At 34.7% G+C, this 20,577-nt stretch overlaps 1 protein-coding gene, 1 long non-coding RNA gene and 2 pseudogenes across 2 annotated transcripts; 2 read left to right on the top strand and 2 right to left on the bottom strand.

Annotated features, from left to right (window-relative positions):
• The first annotated feature begins 936 nt into the window (after positions 1–936).
• LOC129311716 (extra-large guanine nucleotide-binding protein 3-like) lies at positions 937–6,271 on the top strand. Its single transcript, XM_054954136.1, has 9 exons — positions 937–1,240; positions 1,666–2,859; positions 3,022–3,159; positions 3,432–3,536; positions 3,625–3,804; positions 4,005–4,164; positions 4,471–4,718; positions 5,043–5,215; positions 5,590–6,271. The coding sequence occupies exons 2-9, from the start codon at positions 1,894–1,896 to the stop codon at positions 6,182–6,184; spliced, it is 2,565 nt and encodes an 854-aa protein (XP_054810111.1). The 5' UTR covers positions 937–1,240; positions 1,666–1,893; the 3' UTR covers positions 6,185–6,271.
• A 2,876-nt stretch (positions 6,272–9,147) lies between these two features.
• Positions 9,148–9,950, top strand: LOC129311477 (uncharacterized). The gene is made up of 2 exons (XR_008593295.1): positions 9,148–9,291; positions 9,409–9,950. It is a non-coding gene; the product is annotated as an uncharacterized LOC129311477 (long non-coding RNA).
• Positions 9,951–10,549: 599 nt separating this feature from the next.
• Positions 10,550–15,458, bottom strand: LOC129310879 (26S proteasome non-ATPase regulatory subunit 13 homolog A-like; annotated as a pseudogene).
• A 3,206-nt stretch (positions 15,459–18,664) lies between these two features.
• LOC129310508 (uncharacterized) lies at positions 18,665–20,577 on the bottom strand (annotated as a pseudogene).

Here is a 20,577-nt window from a genome sequence, read left to right on the forward strand (position 1 = left end):
GTTATCCGGAAATAAATTCATTATACAGTGTCAGTATGGATAATTATTCTTTCAATTAAAAATATAAAATATCTTTAATTAAATTTCACTTTCTAATAAAATAATTACTTATTTTTAAATTAATTTTATTTTTTTATATTTACTCCTATTAAATACATTACAATAAATATAAAGTCATTATTAATAGGGGTATTTTTTTAAAAAAAATAATAATTATATCTTAAAAGATTAAAAATGTCTTATATTTTTAACATTCAATTTTTCAAAAATTATCTTATATTTTTGAACGAATGGAGTATATCCAAGCTTATATACACACACATATATAACTATGTCCAAACATTAAAAAAAAAAGAAAATATAGTCATTTAATTAATTTAACCCTGTTTATGTAATTTTTTCTAACATGAGAATTCGATGTATATTATTATTGGGTTGTTTATAAAATTGTCACCCTCAATATTTGAAATGATCAAATATTTTTTAACTTTTATAAATTTTCAATTAATTTAATTGAAATCAAATTCCTCCATACAAGGTATTTTTAACCAACTCATGTATATTTTTTAAAAATCTGCTAAATTATTAAATTTTAAAAAATAGTTTAAAATTTTATCTTTACTCTTATAAGTTAAAAATAATAAAATTTCATATTAATATCATAGATAAAAAATATATTTAAAAAACACATGAGATCAAGAAGGGGCAGGTTGCATGGACCGCACGGCAAAGGAAGAAAGCGCGTGTGATTGACAGAGGAAGATGGCGCGTGCAGAGAGCAGTGCAGAGTACTAATAATTAATAAATACAAGGGTCGTGCGCTGAGGTGATGTAGCAATGGGGGAGCAATAGGCGCGTGTGCTACTAAGAAGCCTCAGCCCCACGAGTTCGTCTGTCTCGGCCATCACGAACGGTTTAAAAAGAATATCGAGACGAGAAGGAAGCTTATAGGAATAGACTCACTAAGATTGCCAATGGTGGGGCAGCTGAGTGGGTCCCATCTCTGGAAAGCCACTCTCTAGCTTGAGCGACCTCAGCTCAGCCGCGACGCTCTGATATTTCACGGCCTCCTTCTGCTTTCTCTCTGAGCTCTGCTCTCTCTCTCCCCCATCACTCATCCATCTATGGTGGTGGGCTTTCAGGATGTAACTTTTGCTTCTTCAAAGCACCGAAGCAGGAAAAAGCAAGAGCTCCTTCGATTTGAAGCGCAGATTCGCTTTCATTTTGTCCCTTTCCTTAGGTACATTGATCTCCCTCTCTTTTCCCACCTCGCAACTCCTTTTCTTTCCTTCTTTCTCTTGCTCAATCACGTGGTGAAAAGTCATTTTTTTCCAATGTTATTCTCCGTTTCCTTTTGCCTCCTCTTCTTTGAACTTGAAATTTCTTCTCTAACCTGAGTTGGTAAATACTATCTGGAGGTCGTTTGGCTGTTATTTTTTTGAGTCTCAAACTAATACTTATGACCAGTCTTTTTTTTTTGGAATTCTTTTGAATTTGTAAGTTAATGACACGTCTCATGGCTGGTTTGTCTGTTTTGATTGTCATTGATTGGGATTTTCATTGGCTTTATCAGATTTGTTTGAAAGTCACGCTTGAACATCATCCTGTGAATCTATATTAATTTCATTTGACTTTGTTCTCGTTCCTCTATTGTTTGCAATTTAGCCATTCAACTAAGAAGGCTTTCAAGGTTTGATTGCGGCTGCTTAATGACTGTGATGCATTCTATGTGAACCACGTCTCCTGAATTCCCTTTATATTATAATTCCCTACACATTAGAGTTTTGGGTGTGAAGTTTAAGAGCTTAGGCCTCTTTTCTCTGGATTATTGTTGAGTTGAAGAATTTACGTAGTTTTAGTGGTGACGCCTGATTTGTGAGTAATCGTGAAGAAATGGATGAGAGTGAGGGAGAGAACTGGAGGAATTTGGTGAAGAAGATGCTTCCTCCTGGTACTTCTGTACCCAATGATGCCTCTGATCTTGACTACTCCATGGCCATGGAATACAAGGGTCCAGCCTTTTCGTATGAAGTACCAAGAGTTGATCCGCTAAGTGTGAATTCTCAAGCAATACCTTCTGCTAAACGGCTATCCAACTCACAAAGATCGATTGATCATGTGCCTCCTGTTATTGAACCAATCCCTTTGCCAGTGTCTCGTATTGTTGGTCTAACAAGTTCTCCTAATCAAAGTCCAAGAATGTCAGGAAGTTCTGAATCTGTAGTGTCTGTCTTGCAAAATGCAGATTTTTCTTCTGCATCACCTTCAGCGTCCCCTAGTTCGGTACATAATCCACCAAATAATCCTCCTAAACAAGTAATTCATGAAGCAAAGAGGGCTCCTGTTGTCACGTTTAATGCCATTGAGAGATCTCAGAGGAAAGAAGTTGAGGTTGTGAAGCCAGTTTATCCAGAATATGTTGGGATTTCAAAAGAAAGGAAGAAAAAGAAAATAAAAGTTTGCCATCGATGTAGAAAAGGGAAATGGGAATCTAAGGAGTTGTGTTTAGTTTGTGATGCCAAGTATTGCAGCAATTGTGTGCTCAGAGCAATGGGATCCATGCCGGAAGGGCGCAAATGTGTAACATGCATTGGTCAGCCCATTGATGAATCAAAGCGTCTGAAATTGGGTAAGTATTCAAGAGTATTGTCTCGACTACTGAGTCCGTTAGAAGTCAAGCAAATTATGAAAGCAGAGAAAGAATGCTCTGCCAATCAGCTTCGGCCTGAGCAGCTAGTTGTTAATGGATTCCCTTTGAAGCCAGAAGAGATGGCAGAATTACTTGGGTGCCCCTTACCTCCACGGAAGCTAAAGCCTGGTAGATATTGGTATGATAAAGAATCTGGTCTCTGGGGAAAGGTGATAAAAGCTTAAATTTCTGCTTCAAAGCTGAGAATGTTCCTGTTTAAATTTTCCTTATAGCAAGTACTATATCTCATATTGCTATTAAAGAATAATGAACTTTTCTTTCTGGACAATAAGAATAATGACTTTGATGTTTGTTTTTATTGGTTTCAATAGGAAGGAGGAAAACCTGACAAAATCATAAGTTCAAACTTGAATTTCATTGGGAAACTTAGCTCTAACGCTAGCAATGGAAACACTGAAGTTTACATCAATGGAAGAGAGATTACCAAACTTGAACTGAGGGTTCTGAAGGTAAGCTTTTGTATTATGTTAAGCAAGTTCGGTTCTTTTCAGTTTTCGTCATGCACCTTTATTTAATTTCACTCCTTTCTCTCTTCATCATTCTAATTTTACTTTTGTCAAGTGAACCTTTGATAACAATGGATGATGTATAAAATCAGGCATCATACTAGATTATTCCCTAATTTCTCTCTTCATCCTCCGGTTTTTGCCCCTTAATAAAAAGACTTCCTGATTAGTTTTATTAAAGCCCGTAACATTAACTTTGTTCTTTGAATGTTCAGCTGGCAAATGTGCAGTGTCCACGTGATACACACTTTTGGGTTTATGATGATGGTCGTTATGAAGAGGAAGGTCAAAACAACATCAAGGGAAACATCTGGGAGAGGGTATTTACTTGAATATTTCTTTCAGAAAACTGCTGAAGTAGGGGTCTGGAATATTAATGAAACTGGTATTTTACTTTTTCCTAGACAGGCATCAACAAGATTTGTTTGTACCCTGTTCTCTTTGCCTTTTCCCCACGGACAACCTCATGGACCAAGATATGAGACTAGTAATTATACTACAGTTCCAACTTATCTAGAACCGAAAAAAGTCCATAAGCTTCTTCTTCTTGGACTTCAAGGATCTGGTACTAGCACTATCTTTAAGCAGGTATGATCTTTCGTACATAATAAATACAAATTATAGACAAATCCATGAGTCAGGAAGTAGGAGATCTGAAATTATATGGTGAAAATGAGAATGGTTTAAAGTAGTGATAACTAACAATTTTGTTTTATTACTTCTAGTGCTATTTTTCCCCCTTTTTTATTGCATGTTCTATGACATTCACTTTTGCAATTGAAGAGCAGGCCAAGTTTTTGTATGGGAACAGATTTACTGCAGAAGAACTGGAAGATGTGAAGCTGATGATCCAAAGTAACATGTACAAATATCTTAGCGTATTACTTGATGGAAGAGAGCGCTTTGAGGAGGAGGCTGTTGCTTCTTCTGGCCAAACTATAAAACCAGGTAATATATCATGCAGTGGCATATATTCTTCAATTTTTTTTTGGTTGGTTCATGCATTATCTGCTTAGCGAACTTGAGGCAGACCACGACCCTGGTTTTATGGTACTCTGGTGCAGCTTTTCCAAGTTTGAATTTCCCCCAATGAGGCAAGATGTATTACAAACTTCAGACTTGATATGGTTGATATGCCTATATTTTCTTTTTAATCTATCTGATTGTAGTCTCTGTTCAATTTTCACAGCAAGGCAAGTTCTTGATAGCATCTGAATGCTTCTGGTGAATTTTCTGATTTCAATCTTTATTCAGGTAGGGACAGTGAAACAGCTGAAACTAGTCAATGCATATATTCCCTCAACCCAAGGCTGAAGCATTTTTCTGACTGGCTCCTGGATATCATAGCCACTGGGGACTTGGATGCATTCTTTCCTGCAGCCACACGGGAGTATGCACCATTAGTTGATGAAGTGTGGAAGGATCCAGCTATACAAGAAACCTATAAAAGAAAAGATGAACTTCATTTCCTTCCAGATGTTGCTGAGTACTTCTTAAGCCGGGTTATTCCTCAATTTTTGAAACCATCACGCTTTTTTCAATTGCACATAAAGTTGTTTGGCTTAGTTAATCTTCTAGTTAATGCCAGAAGCCAGAAGTGCAAAACTAAATTACAGTTTTTATTTGAACTTTTTATCGTGTCATCATCATTCTCTCTGATAATATGACATTACTAGATTTGATAATTATTTTCTTGGCATTTCAACCATTTGTTTTCCTTGTGGTGCTTTACCTTACAGATTTGTGACTTATGAAAGTATATTACAATGTTATCATCCCCCTTCTTTGAAATTGTCTTGAACAAATTTATGCTCTGTTTCTTTCAGGCTGTTCAGATATCTAGCAATGAATATGAACCTTCTGAGAGAGACATATTATACGCAGAAGGGGTTACCCGTGGAAATGGATTGGCTTTCATAGAATTTTCACTTGAAGATCGAAGCGCAATGTCTGAAACTTGTACAGATAATCTGGAATCTCAGGCCCCACCTCTAACAAAGTAAGTTATGTGGGTATTCTGCGTATTTTTCGAGCATCTTTTTCTTTGTTGAAATTTTTCTTTCCATTGTGATCTCCACACCAAGTCAAAAGTTTCCATCGTGGTTGAAATTTTTCTTTCCTTCTTCCTATTTTTTGGACTTGGTGTGGCTAAAAAAATATTCTAGTACCAGTTTGATGGTGGTGAATGCACAAATCTGGCTCCACCCTCTCACATCATTTTACTACATTACCACTACACCCTGGAAAATCTACAAACATGTAACTGGGCAATAAAAGATATTGGTATGTCAACTGATAATCAGCAAAGTATGGAAATAAATGGATCTTTATCATTGCCTGCCATTGTGTTTGTAATTTTCTTTGCTGTCTCAGGTACCAGCTTATAAGAGTGAATGCCAAGGGAATGAATGAAGGTTGCAAGTGGGTTGAAATGTTTGAAGATGTTCGAGCCGTTGTGTTCTGCGTCGCCCTTAGTGAGTATGATCAATTGTGCATTGCCACAGACAGCAGTGGCAGTGGAACGCTTCTTCAGAACAAGATGATACAAAGTAGGGAGCTATTTGAGGCGATGGTCAAACACCCTTGTTTTAGAGACACCCCATTTGTATTGATTCTGAACAAGTATGACATCTTTGAGGAAAAACTAAACAAGGTGAGTCTTAGTGCTTGTGAGTGGTTCAGTGATTTCTGTCCTGTGCGTGCTCATGACAGCGATCAGTCTCTAGCCCATCAGGCATACTTCTATGTTGCCATGAAATTCAAGGATCTTTATGCTTCCCTCACAAGAAGAAAACTTTTTGTCTGGCAAGCCCGGGCAAGGGATCGGGTTACTGTCGATGAGGCATTCAAGTTTATCAGGGAGGTTCTAAAATGGGATGAGCAGAAGGAAGAGTGTTACTATGGTCCACCGGAGGATTCATTTTACAGTACAGACATTAGCTGCTCACCCTATATGAGACAAACCTAATGCCTTCTGTTAGGACTTTGAGGAATAGTTAGTTCTCTGTATTATTTACTTAATGCATTTTGAAGTGTTAATGGTTTTGGTGGATAAGTGGTGTGTTTAAATCCTGCAGTTTACCATGCCAAAAACCAGAATAAACGAGTGAGAATAAGGAAGTGTTCTTGTTGGCATCTTGTGACCTTCCTTATCATGCTCATAAATTGAAACAACAAAAGTAAGAGAGGGGGGGGGGGGGACGGAAAGATCAATCGTAACTACAACTGCATTGTAGTTTATCAGCTTCCGAGGTCGAGCTCCTAGAAACAGTAAATTCTAACTGAATAGCCTCAAACCAATACGGCAGTAAAATTTACTGAAAATGGCATAAAAATAGCTTGGGAGGATGGTGCGGTTGCTCCAAGTTGCGCATGTGAATGTGATGTCCGGCATGAACCTATTGCTCGCTTCCTGGGGGAAGGTTGAAAATGACCAACATAGCTTCCCACGTCAAGTTTCCTTGGAATCTTGAAAATCCTTGTCGTGGAACAGTCCCATTCAGTCCAATCACAATCGGGCCGTGCCCGCTTTGACATCGGGTGTGCTTTTCTAGTTTTCTTTACAGGGGGGAAAAGTGTCGGAAAATGAGAAGAGACTATTTATAGTTAAATTTAAAGTTGTATGCATTGATGGCTTCCTTTCTTTTTTTGGAAAATACAATTATCTGATATATGAAGATGATTTGAACATGTTAAATATGAGTATATTATCATACTCAATTAAATTTAAAGACAGCTTTCTCAATATTAATTTTTTTAATTTTTTTCACTTTACTGCTGCTTGAAAAACTCTCAAATTTATTTAAGGTTGAATTTGTTCCATTATATTTACGTATATCCGAAAGTGTTTGGTTTCTTATGGTGCAATTTTCACCTTAAATTTTTAAAAATAATGTATCGAGCACCTTATTAATAAAAAAATTAACTTTGAACATTTATTGACTTTAAAATTATAGAAAAATATCTAAAAAATTTCAAAAAATGATCTATAAAATCATATATTAGTACCTTATAAGAAAATTAATATCAAATAAGTCTCTTAAATCTACATATATGTGATAGAAGAATAATAATAACTCTTCTAAGCTTGACATGTATGGTTTTTTTTTTTTTAATACTGCAATTTTGGGGTATCTACATCACCATTAACTTCTAAAAATATTTTCTTAAAAAATAATATCAATATTATCTTTAAAACTGATAAAAATTGATTTCTTTTATTCTGGGATATTCTCTCCCATAATCTCAGCCATAACTTCTTAACTAATTTATAATTTTTAAATTTCAATTTGAAAATCTTAAAAATTTAAAAATATTACAAAATTTCAAGTATTATAACTTCCTCAATTTATCTTATTAGTATATAGATTTTACCATTTTACCATTCTAAAAACTACCCTTTAATTCCTATCAGTTTATATATTTTAAATTTTAAATTTATAGAATTTAAATTTAAATGTGAAATTTTTGAATTCTGAATAGCTTTCGTATCCCATGATCTCTTTCTCCTGATATCATGACCCCTTTATTTTCGAATTTCATATGTATCATATTTTAAAATTATTTACATTTAAATCAATTTATTTAATTAGTAAATATTTTCTCATCCTGATAACTGCTCCTTAATTCTTATTAATTTAAATATTTTAAATTTTAAATTTATAAAATTTAGATTTAAATGCAAAAATTTTGAATAGGAATAACGTACATATCCCAGAATCTCTATTATTTAATATCATATTCTCTTTATTTTTAGATTTTAAAATTTGGGATGCATTATATTTTACAATTATTTTTCTTACTGCAAGCGCATTGTTAGAGATATAAGCCATATACTATCAATTTGTAAAGGACAACTTAAAATTTCTTGATGAAATTGTGGATATACATGTGCAATGATCTTCCTAGCCTTTCTCTATTATATATTGTTATTTTAAAATTTTTATATTATTCATTCTACTTATAAATCTCCTCTTTTTCAGTGGATTGATGAGGGGTACTAAGAATTTATTTGCCTTCATATCTATATATTATAGGAAGAAGTGCATCTTACGGTAGGAAGAAGCCTTGATGCATGTAGATTTCATTTCTTGATCAATGACACAAGCCTTTTACTAACCCATGTGATGATGTTCTCTTTATTATACCTTTCACTTATTCTTTTTCTTTGATTTATATATTGATTATCTCTTAAGTTTTTTTTTTTGGTCATTCTCTATCTATGTGGTCTTATTTTAATTTATAATCATCACCACATTTGCAAGGCATACAAATTTCTTTGCAAATTTGCTCTACAAATTCTCTCAAGAAGGGGTTAAGCCGCATAACTTCACTTTCTACACCCTGTCATATGAAGTTGAGGCCGTCTTCTTGATTATTAAAAATTATTAAATTATGCTTTATTATTTCACACATTAATAATAATTAATTATATATGACTTATATTAAAAAATTACTTTCAGACATCCTGTGCATTGCCCCGGATACTTGCAATTTTATAAGATAATCAAAGGTAAAATAAAAATCAGACACCAAACAACAAAGTTAATTAATATTAATTTTTTATAGGATATTTATTTGCAATTTTATGAGTTATTTTTTTGTAATTTTTATGTCACTTTTTGTAATTTTTCAATCAAATAACCATTAAAATTAATTTTTTTAACAGCAAGCTACTCAATGCATTATTTTTAAAATTTAAATAAAAAATTACATCACATGATAGTTTAGATATTAGATACTCTTAAGTGAATAATTAAAGAGCAAAAACATCCTTTAACCCTATATTTAATCACCACTATCAGCATGTAATTGGCATTAGGTTCATGTGATTTAGGGCACTAGGAATCAATGTTTGTATAACTTCTTTGACAAGCTAGTATCTTAAATATACTAATTACAATTGAGAACCAACATGATATTATAATAACTTAAACATGAGGCTTTAAGGTCTCTCCCTCTCTAGGGTTTCTCTCAAGGGCAATGGGAGTGCATCTTGTCTTGTGCAAATATTTGGTCACGACATCTCCCTCTCCGTCCTCTGTCAAAGGATGCGACGTCTGTCCTCTATTTCTAGTTAGTAGTTTCCTTCTTGTTTCCTATTTTCGTTTGGTTTTGTTGATGGATTTATAGTTTATTGGCTCAAAAATAATCAAATTTGAGGCGGCGCTCTTTGTGGTACCTCTTGTTCAGTGGTGATTTTGCTCGTGATTGGTTAGATCTGGAGCCAACTACTCTATTCTGACTGGCATTTTTGGGATTAAGAAACTAGAGGTTATCTTTATGGTAGCTCTTATTGACTCTTTGAGGTGGTGGCAAATCTGTGATGCTCATGACAAGTACCTCTTGATCCATCGGGCAAGGTTTTATGGTTAGTACCTTTTTTATTCTTCCTCCTACTGTGCTTGGTTCGTCAGCATTCATGATTGCGTTCACTGCTTTGCGGTTCACTCATGGTGGCTCTTCTTTAACCTTTTTGGTTGCTCCCTTAAAAGGGATAGGACCTCTTTGCTAGCTATTGTTGGCCTGTTTTCTTTCCTATGGATTCTGGTGGCTCGATGGCAAGAGATCATGCAGTGACGACTAAAGTTTTTGGTCCCCCTTGTTCTGTTGCATGAGGGGATTAGCTGATTTGCTTTTTTGCTCTGATTCTATGTTTGCCATTGCCTTTGGCTTATGGCTGAAACTTTGTCATTTTCGTCCATTAATGATATCTTCCCCTCCTTATAAAAACATGAGGTTTCAAGGCAGAGCTATATTTATAAAAACAAACATCATGGGCAATTCACAGTAACAAAATAGTATAGTAATTGGTAAATTATGATGGAGAGTGGGCCAAGCCACTCGACCCATTATTGGGGGGCTGGGGTGAGAGAATTTCAGCCCAACCTGATTCAGCTAGGTTGGCCCACTTTTCCAGCTAAAATAACAATTTACCACATATATTTCAAATGGTGCCAGCAGTTCTGTAATTTCATGTTCAAGTTCTAAGCAGGACTGACATCCAGAAGCATATACCAACAGGAGGTTTAAACTGAACATTAGAGACAGAAGGCAACGAATGCTTGGCACAAGTAAAATGCACTTGGCACCAACAATTTTCAACTCGTAAATGTCTCTAGACCTGCAACCATAGAACCAACAATTCTTGAGCCTACAAGACGCTGCCCTTCCACTGTTCCACATAGTGATTAAAGAGCAGCCTGCTGACTATCTTGGAATGTTAATATCCACTTTTTGTATAGGAATGACAACAGGGATGCTGACTATCTTACTAAGTTAGCACATAGTATTCCCTGTGATTTTAACTTGTTTCATTTGCCCCCCCCTCTAGGGTTCCCTAAGGGAGTCTTTTGTCTTTTCTTTCTTGGGTCTTTTCCCTCAGTTTGTAATTGTTTACTTCTTGGTGAATGAAGTTTCTTCTTACCCAAAAAAAAGGAGCAGCCTGCAGACAACACCAAACAGAACATTTGAGTTGGTTCTAGTACTCCCTGACTAAGGAAGTTTCTTCATCTTCCGTGGCTGCTTCAGATCTGTTCCCTTAAGAAATTGTTACAATGGGCAGAAAACATTTTTCTATCGAAAATCATGATCCCACAGATCATGTGTTTCCGTAGCGATGATTGCCGATGTCATGCTTGCTTTACGTCCTTGCCAACGTCTAGCCGATCCCTTAAAGATTTGATCTGTAGCATCCCCAGAACTCTTGGCTGCACCCAAGAAACATGCACCGTACCCTCAACTTGATCAATTATACCCTCAATCAAATGAAACTGCAAAAAATTCTCAGAGTGTCATTTTGGATAAACAGGCTTCACACATAAAGAGGCCTATTTTTTAAAAAAGAAGAGAAAACAATGAATGGTAGAGAAACCGCCTAACGCAAATGGATGCCCTCTTCAATAGCATGTTGCTAAAATTAAAAGGAAAGTACACCCACTTATAGAAATTAAACCAACATTAAAAAGATGTCCAATTACTCTCTTCGAGGAATGCATGGAAGTTGCCAACTGCCTGTATGCGCTAAGTTTAAAACTTCCTCAGTAAAGAAAAACAACAAATTTTCTCCAAAACCATAATAAGAATTTCAAACAAATTATCAAACCAACCTCTAAAAACTAGTTGAAGCTAGAATAAAAGAATAATAATACTTGTTTTAAGAAAATCCATATAACATAGAAGTAATGAAGGGGCAAGCCCTTTGGATATGTTTAAATGGACACACAGCTTCAATGGCTCCTTTAAGCAACTTTAAACTGCTGTACAATTTATCAAGTCAATTTGAGCAACGAAATCTACTACCATCAGATGGCAAAAGATCATTCTGAGCATAAAACAATATATGATTAAGTCCTACCCTGCAACTCAACAGTTCAAGAATTTTGAAGAAAACAGTTCAAAATATAGTTCAAACATCATATTAATGTTTACTCATCCGCCAAACGAAACCAAATCAAAAATCTTATGATTTTCGGTAGCTCCTATTAAAGCTTCTTGGGGGAAAGTGAACTTGTAAGAAGCAGTTAAATCAATAATTAGTATAACCATTAAAAGATTTCATAAAAAAGTTATGCACGGTTATTTAAATAAAGAAGTTTAATTGTATCAATTCAGATGAATTACTGATGATCAAAATATAAATGTATAAAAAGGAAAAAAAAAAATGCTCCCCCTCGCACATAATGCTTTCTACAAGATCTGAACAAGACTTACTGAAAGGCTCTTCCCGAGGAGATGGTCCACATCCTCTACAGAAAGTTTTGTTTGGTCTACAATAACACTTGAAGGAATTGTCCGAGCATCAGAAATTCAACTGCAAGTAATCGCAATCAGTTTTCTTCAGGAATAAAATATACATGTTATAAAAATATAACATGAAAACACAAAGCCCCTACTCAATAGTGTATGCTCCAATGCTTTGGTTGGATCCAAAAATATAAAAGAAGATTGTAGCAAAAAAGGTGTCTGATGACTGGTGCTTTCTTTAGGCTTTAGAATAGAAACAAGAAAAGGGGGGAAGTGGAAAAGTGAAGACGAAAAGTGAGAGAGAATTGGAGATAATGATGCCAGAATGAGAATTGGAAAATAATAATAATAATAATAATAATAATAATAATAATAATAATAATAATAATAATTGATGGCCAGGCTCGGACCAACCCAATAATTATACATTATTTTGAGAACGTGAAAGGAAAGAATTGGGGCTTGACTTTTTTCACTTGACATTTATTACATAACGGTACAAGTACATCTGTTTAATATATGCATGCTATGGGTAGTCAGGGCTTTTTTCGAGGGCCCTAGGCAATTGTCTTACTTGCCTATGGACTCCCATGGCCTTGTTGATAACAAACCAAATCCCCAGAATTGAATGCTTGAAGGATACACTAAAGCCATTCCGCCTTTGTCCCCAGACGACTGTTAATCTGTAAAAGATATATAACATGTCATTAAGCAATCCAGTAACGAAAAGAATATCCCAAACTTTACAAAAACAACAAAAAGTTTTAGAAAATACTCGCTATAGGGTGTGCAAGTAGCTCTCCAAAGTTGTAAATGTTATCTCCCAGTAGAGAAGAAATGGACAAATCAAATGCCAAATCCTAAACCAACCCCACCCAAAAAAAAAAAAGTTATGCTTAATAATATAAAAAATAAAAAGAAAACAAACAACGGATGAGTTAAACTACCATGAACTTTTCTCAAAGAAGCAAAAAAAAAAAAAACCCAATAAAATTAAAAAACACGGACCAAAGTCAGTTCAAAAATCATCAAAAGCAAAAGCATAAACTTTCTTTTTAAACTTCTCAAATTTATTTAACCTATAGGAACAGAAACATCATGACCTCTACTTCCACGTTCCACCTCCTCTTAAAGAAGAAAATAATGCCAGCACAGTCAATCAATTTGTATGGTATAGAAAAAAATCGGAAAAAAATTTATGAAATGAAAAAAGTATCAGCTTTTTCTTTATGCTACTCCAAATTATTTTAGCTGGAGGATTGGAAAAATCTTTATAGCTGAGCTATGAACATAAAGAGAGTCTTCAAAAACTATATTAAGATTGTTGAGAGTTCATTGTATGATAATGAAGAAGAGAAGTTAGAAAGTATGAAGTCATTAGTAGTCGAATGCGCAGCGACAGCATCAAGAAACTACCATCACGCACTCTTCCAATCTCCTATCACAGCCAAAACTATTGTACAAAAGTCAAGTCAAGAAGCAGTATATTGACCTAAGTATACGAGAGTTAAGAAATTGAATTTAAAACAGTCAGGACATGTCAGATGACATACAAGCTTGAATGAATCTGAGGGAGACTCCACCGATGTGTATGCCAGATAGAGAAGAGCAATTTTGTAGAACTCAGCAAATTCCTGGATAAATTTATGATATTGAGACGGTACACAGTAATAGCTTGAATAAACAGGTGGATTAATATCTGTCATACTGTCAATTGTGCTCTTTCCATCTTCTAGAAGTTTTTTGCTCTCCCTTTGGTCACATTGTGAAAACTTAAACAACGCTATTTGCATCTTAATGTAAACAATAGGCTCTTCTACCCGCTGCTCTGTAGTAGCTTGGAGCTTTTCAATGATACCTTCAAGATAACCGAGAGCAGCTTCTTCTTCAGAGACGAGAAACTATTGCAGCAAAATGAGCAAGCTTGAGAAAATTGATTTTAGTGTCAAAGTCTTTGATAAAACTATGATATATCGGTATCAAAGTATCACCAGCCTGAAATTTAATAAGACTAATTTGTCAAACAAATACATTATAAATTATTACAATGTGCAAAACAAACGAAGCTGTCATAATAGTTGATAAAAATGCTATCAGAAGAGGGGGAAAGAAATTGTGCAGAATATACGATATAATGGATGCGTTTAAGTAAGAGTTAGAGCTAGAATTAGTAAATCAAAAGGTGACATTGAATAAAGTATGAAGTTAACATTATGTTGTCCACAAGTTTTGTCATAAGTTGGCTCTTGTTACATAAGTCAACCTACCATGAGGATGGAATGTTTTGTTCTCATGATTCTTCCAGCAATCAAATGTATTCTATTCTAACTTAATATGGCATAGTTTAACAAACAACAACCTGAACAATCCTTGCAGCTTCCAGTCAATTGCCATTCAAGAATGTGATGAAAAGAACTGTATACTAGGTTGCAGCGAAGATCCCTTGCTCATAACAAGCCTATCTAGCAAAGGAAGAAACCACACCCCTTATCTCAAAAGTGCATGATATAAATTGAACTGTAATAAGCTGTTACCAGTTTCATCATTAGTATGGTAACTATATTTGGTCTTCCACTCTCATAAAAGCAATCAGAAGAACAAGGAGCAACCATCGAATTTATAAAGATAGCTCGATCATCTTAAACAATTATATAGGTTTGACAAGAGCTGCCGTTTCATACATTAACTTCTGACATTCTTGGTATTTGACTTATCAATCACATGCACCTAACCCATGCTGCAGAAGAAAATTAGGGAGGGGCAATTTTCATTGAAGCTATTTTACAAGAACAGAACCACGAAAATTGTGGTTAAAGGTGTGAGCTTCCATTCAAACACTTCAATTTAGAAATAGAGTTGAATTCAAAGGATGTATTCCAAAGAAACATTCTATTCACCTTTTCTGAAGATAAGAAAAACAAGGCTGGCCTCTATAGAGCTGGATTAAACGTAGGTAGAATCAAATAAAATTAAATAACGTTCAAATTACAAGTCCATATCTGTGTTTTCAGAACCTCATTTTCAAAATTCTTAGCAAGAGAGATTTCAATTTTCCAAGCAAGTTCATGATACACCTCATTTCCAAGATTTATGGGCCCTAGATGCTGGCTATACAGGGGGAAAAACACTTTATTGATGCAGATTCCACCAATCAGAATGCTACACTGATGCAAAGCCTCAGCTTAATTCTTCTAACCAATTTCAAGTTCGTGCTGATAAAAAACAATAATAATATCATAATACCAACAACCGGGAATCAAAAAAACCTAATCGTCATAAACAAACACGGTAAACTTGCGCAGAAATTGCCTCGAGGTGTAGAAACAAGTACAGCAGTGGGAACAGACCTGGAAAACATCAAGTGCAATGAACTGCTGGAGCTTCACAGTGAGCTGGTGCCAGAGCTTCTTCTGGTACAGATCTGCAAGAGAAATGTACCAATCAGAGAGCTCTGGGCTCGTATAGCACAGCAAATCCAAGTATTGCAGAGCAGCCATGACGATTCAAAGAGAAATGGAAGAGCTCCAAATTGAAGGTCTTCGGTTTTTATCTATATGAAATTGATTACCAAACAACTCCATTATCTTCTTTTGGTTTCTACTTTCTTGAACACCAAGAAACGCACGCAGTCCTTTGGTTTTTTCTAACTAATTCCCGGTTTCTCTCTCTCTCTCTCTCTCTCTCTCTAACTACTTCTTGGACTTTGGTTGCCTGATTATGTTTTCCTCCTTTTGGGCCGTACAAGCCCACTGGGGCCCAATATCTTGTATATCACCCCCCTGTGTCTTTTCCTTCCTTTGGATCTTCACCAGGTTGTATTAGATAATCAATTACTCCTCATCATAAAAAATATAAAGTATTTTTTAAAAATTTAAATATTAAAAAATATAAGATATTTTTAATATTTTAAAGTATAACTAATGTACCATTTTTAAAAGTTTTCTTAATAAACAAATTACTTTATATTTATTTTAAAGTAAAATATCTTATTAAATAAGAGTAAATATAAAAATATTATATTAATTTGAAAACAATTAATTGCTTTAATAGAAGTGTGATTTGCTTAAAATATTTATATTTTTTTAACACAGGAAGTGTCATTTATCAATCACTTTTATCTGTAAAAGTTGGGTGGTTTGCTAATTGCTACGGTAAGCACAGATTTACAGTAATTTTTTTTTTTTTGAAATAAAGAGTAGGTTTTTTCTATCTTTTAATCACTAAACACATGAAATAAAAATGCAATCGTTTTTTACTATTCTGGTTATTTATTTGTAATTATTTTTACAATTCCTATTCACACCTACTTATTTAGCTTTTATTATTCATATTTGTAATCATTTCGGCGCATCATGGGGGTGTAAAATCTAGTTTAAGAAGTAGTAGACGGTAATATTCACATTTGGCCGAAAAAATAATAGTGGTATTTACAGTTTTTGTTAAAAAATTTTATTTACAGTGTAATTAAATAAAGTGAAAGCAATCTGTTTTCCTTCAGTCGTAATGATTCAGCGCATGCCTTTCTCGTGTTTTTTTTTTTTTAATAATAAAATGCGATCTACATGGCACCATATAAAAATGAAATAGCTGATATTGCTCATGGTTCCTTGCCTGGCCACTATTATAGTTTTTAAAACTTTTTTAATGTTGTAATTACGAGGGTGGGTAAAAGAAAAAATAAAAAGGTATATAATAGATCTAAGTTTTAATTTTTCAATGCGTTGAAAGAGTTGAAACTTTAAACCCTAAATTTTCCACCCACGGTCCCCCCCCCCCTCAATTGAGAAAAATTTCATTAATCAAAAGTTGTACAAAGTATACAAAGGACAATTTTGGAAAAGTAACAAAACAGCCAGACATCAGGTATGTAACACTTTAAATAAAACACACTTTAGAAATATGATTAACTATGGCCTTAATTTGAATAAAAAAGAGTAATCAATAAAAAATTTTCATCTACACACACCCCTTATTTTACATTACTGTTGTCACCTGGATATTGGCTATTGTATTTAAAATATTTACATTTTAACTAGTTTATATTTATTTCTTTTGGAAATTAATATTTGTTTGTTTTCCATCAAATGTTATAGAAAATAATTAATAAATATGTAGGGAATTTTACATTCATGAACCTAAAGATAAAAAATATAAGATACATAAACAAAGAATAAATGTCAGATAGAATTTAATTCTTTTCGTTTCACTTCTTTTCTTACGTGTACGATGTATTGATTGCCGCAATTCATATCCCACCCGACAAAACCAACCTCATCTAACAACTAAAGCCCACCCACCATCAATCATACACTGATACACATAAAATCTAGTTTTTACACTATTTACGAATTATAAACAGTATATTTATTTTTTTTAAAAAAAATCTTCTTGTAACATTAAAAACAAAACGTATCATTTTTCAGACCTTCACTCTGTGCTACAACCTTTTGCATCTTTTTGCATAGAGTGTAGGGCCAAATTTTTGAGCTAATATACGATTTCGCCTTCTTCTTTAAAAAAATTATATATATGAGAAGTCAGAAGAGCGTGCATGAGAACAAGTAATATGATATGAAAAATGTTGGTCTCATCTATATTTGTCTGGATATTGAAACTGAAAATCATGGGGACAAACTAAAAAAATGTGAAAAGGAATAATAAGCAGAGAAGGCCACAATTAGAAAATAAACAGTTACTAAAAGAGAATGATTGAACATGCAGCATAAGGAACAAAAGCAAAGTCTTCTCCTTGAAAGCTCTATATATTAATCTCTTTCTCTTCCATCTCCAACTTCATTCACAAGATCGGGAGCGGAAAAAAAAAGCAGCAAATTAAAGAGCAGAATGGTGAGGACCTCACTGAGATGCTTTGTGCTTCTCATCTCTGTACTGGGTTCTTTGGCAGCAGTTCATTCAAAGGACAAGGTGATGATGATTGCAGCAAGAGACCAAGCTCGGGAATTGCAGCAGACATGGCAAAGGAAGCCATGGATGAACCATGGAAGCTTACGTGGGCCCAGGCTCGCCTTGTGAATCCAACGGTTCAATACCCATTTCACGCTCCTGAATTTCCTGTCTAGTAGTAGATTTTTTTTCTTTTTAATTTTTCAGCTCTCACCCTCAAACATTCTCGTGGTGTTCGTTTCTTTTCCGTAGTCATATCTCTGAAAGTCTCAAAATTTTTCAGAAACTTGGCTCCTTATTATCAGTGTATGACAGTATCTAGCTAGAGATTATTCTGCCAAATAACCCACCACCGATGAACTCTAATGAACTCCAGAGAAATTTATCACTTAATTAGTATACTTTTTTTTTTTTTGGCTGAACTGTCTGTCACAGATCGATTTCATTTTTCCTCTCATGGAAATTCGCACCATGAATTCCTGAGAGCTTTAGAGGATCCAAATTTAGATCAGATCATTTGTTTTTTAATCTTAAAACCATAAACAAAGCCCAGGGGATGCTGTGTGAGCTGAATTGGTTCTCATCATTTTGGTCCATGCTTAGTTTCAGGACAATCGTTTCATGATGGGATTGAGAAGTGAGAGAAGCTGTTTGTCAGAATCCACAGCCACAGTAAGAAGACTACCATTACTTCATGAAATTGATTCAGAACAACACTTAGAATTTAGTGATCTTCAAAGGCTCTACTTGAGAATGATGGGAAGAATGAACAAAAGCTAATTGAATATAGGCAATGCCATGATCGTCAACTCATCATATCTTTATTCCTTTCATTCTGATTCTGACACAACGGTATGCACGATGGCTTAAAACATTCGATAAATTTCACCCTTGACTAGGGTCACTGCACTTTCTATTATGCATCAAGAACATAGACAATATACTAAAGAGCGCAACAGAAGTTGGGATCGATCCTATTTACAATACTTGAAAGTAAAAAGTCCTGATCATGGCCCTCAAAGCTCCATGTTTCTGAGCGTGAAATTCAGAACATGATTTTCACAACAGAAACTGAGAAACAGTACCTTAGATCCCTGAAGCATTACAACTCTTCAAGAAGTTTTAAAATGTCATGTTCAGGGGCACTCATAGAAGGTAGAATCATTCGTTTAGGTTGAGATGTCCGTAACCTTGACCCTGCAATCTCAGATTCTAGGGTTACCCCCTCCTTCATAACTGGCAAGTCAGATCTTCTCCTCGTGGACGTTGCTGATGCTCTCTCTCTTTCCATATTCTTCCATCCTAGTCAATGAGCATCTAGATTTCAGAATCCTAAATGGTAAAATCTAACAGTTCTGCCTCATAGTGTCAGGGATTCCAATAAAACAAGATAGACTCTTGAGTGAATAGATAAAGTAAAGATGTTAAGATCCAGTTTCACTCAACAATGTCTTTTTGTTAAAATAGAGGGTTCCTGAGAGCACATAGACAACAGAAAACTATAAAGTTAACAAATTAGATCAGTCATGTAGTTTTTGGATTAAGAGAAATAATAACACAAAAGACCAATTGTGTATAGGGTTTGTGTGTCTTTGAATATGCTGTGACTATAAAAGAATATCAGCAATCAGCATCCCAGAGATGCAATTCATGGTCCAGCTCCAGATTCAGATTAGCCGGTTTATCTTTGTTGGTCTACCTATCTTTGATAGATCAAGTCTAAGTAATCAATAACTTAGTTGCGGGATTTGACTTAAGATTTAGGTAAGTAAAAACATAAGGTAGACTGAATCTGTGCTTCGGTGTAGAAAAAAAGAAACATCATGATCAAAACAAACAAGGATATTCATCTTACGTGAAGAATTGAAGGTTCAGGCAACGGACACTGAATTGGTCTGTCATTATCAAAGGGTTCAATTGGGTGTTCAACAGGCTTGAACTCTACCGCTACTTCAATTCCATGAGAACCTGCAGTGACAGAACCTGTTGAAATGGCAACCTCTGAAATTGGAGGTAACATTTCCCTCTGATCCTGCACAGTAAAAAAAATACAGGTACATAACTAAATTCTAATGTCGAAAATAACATAAAGCTATATCTAGTATACAGAATCAAGAAGATGAACTAATAGATAATAATAGTCACTACTTTCATAAAAATCATTCAAAGTATGTGTAAAAATGCATCAAAAACTTTGGACCCAGTACAATACAAGCAAGTCAAACGATCAGAACAAATCCATTTGCAAAACAGAAGCATACTAATATCGTATTCTTTGGTATTAAACACTCACAAAAAGCTGCAAATTCTAACGGCAAAAAATCAAACAGGGAGTAACAATAACCTCTTCAACGAATTAGAATAGTCAGAAGAAGGCTACTGCGTTATTAACTGAAACATGAACAAATCGTGGAATTGAGGAAATATTGAGAGGAGAGAGAAACTCTTACGAGGGCGCTTTGAGTGCGTCGATGAATACTTCTTCCGACAGAGAACCTTGAGAATATACCCACCATTGTTTTAGAACTCAAAATTCCAATACCCCAAATAAAGGGGTGATCTTTTTGATCTTGGTGCTGTTACCCTGAAGATTAGTTTTGGTTTCTCTGAAACCCAGAGAGAGAGAAGAGAGAGAGAGAGAGACCGGGGGGTTGTTTACTGGAATTTGCGTAAGGAGTTTGGTTTGCTGAGTGAGATTCTTGTATGTGTTGG

The sequence above is a fragment of the Prosopis cineraria genome, unplaced genomic scaffold, assembly GCF_029017545.1.
Source record: "Prosopis cineraria cultivar Desert tree isolate PC_DT_omini unplaced genomic scaffold, ASM2901754v1 PC5, whole genome shotgun sequence".
Classification (NCBI taxonomy): domain Eukaryota; kingdom Viridiplantae; phylum Streptophyta; class Magnoliopsida; order Fabales; family Fabaceae; genus Prosopis; species Prosopis cineraria.

Coding starts and splice junctions, on each gene's coding strand:
- LOC129311716 (XM_054954136.1), top strand. CDS start 1,894: ATGGATGAGAGTGAGGGAGAGAACTGGAGGAATTTGGTGAAGAAGATG. Junction 3,537..3,624: donor AGGGAAACATCTGGGAGAGG/GTATTTACTTGA, acceptor TTTCCTAGACAG/GCATCAACAAGATTTGTTTG. Junction 3,805..4,004: donor CTAGCACTATCTTTAAGCAG/GTATGATCTTTC, acceptor ATTGAAGAGCAG/GCCAAGTTTTTGTATGGGAA.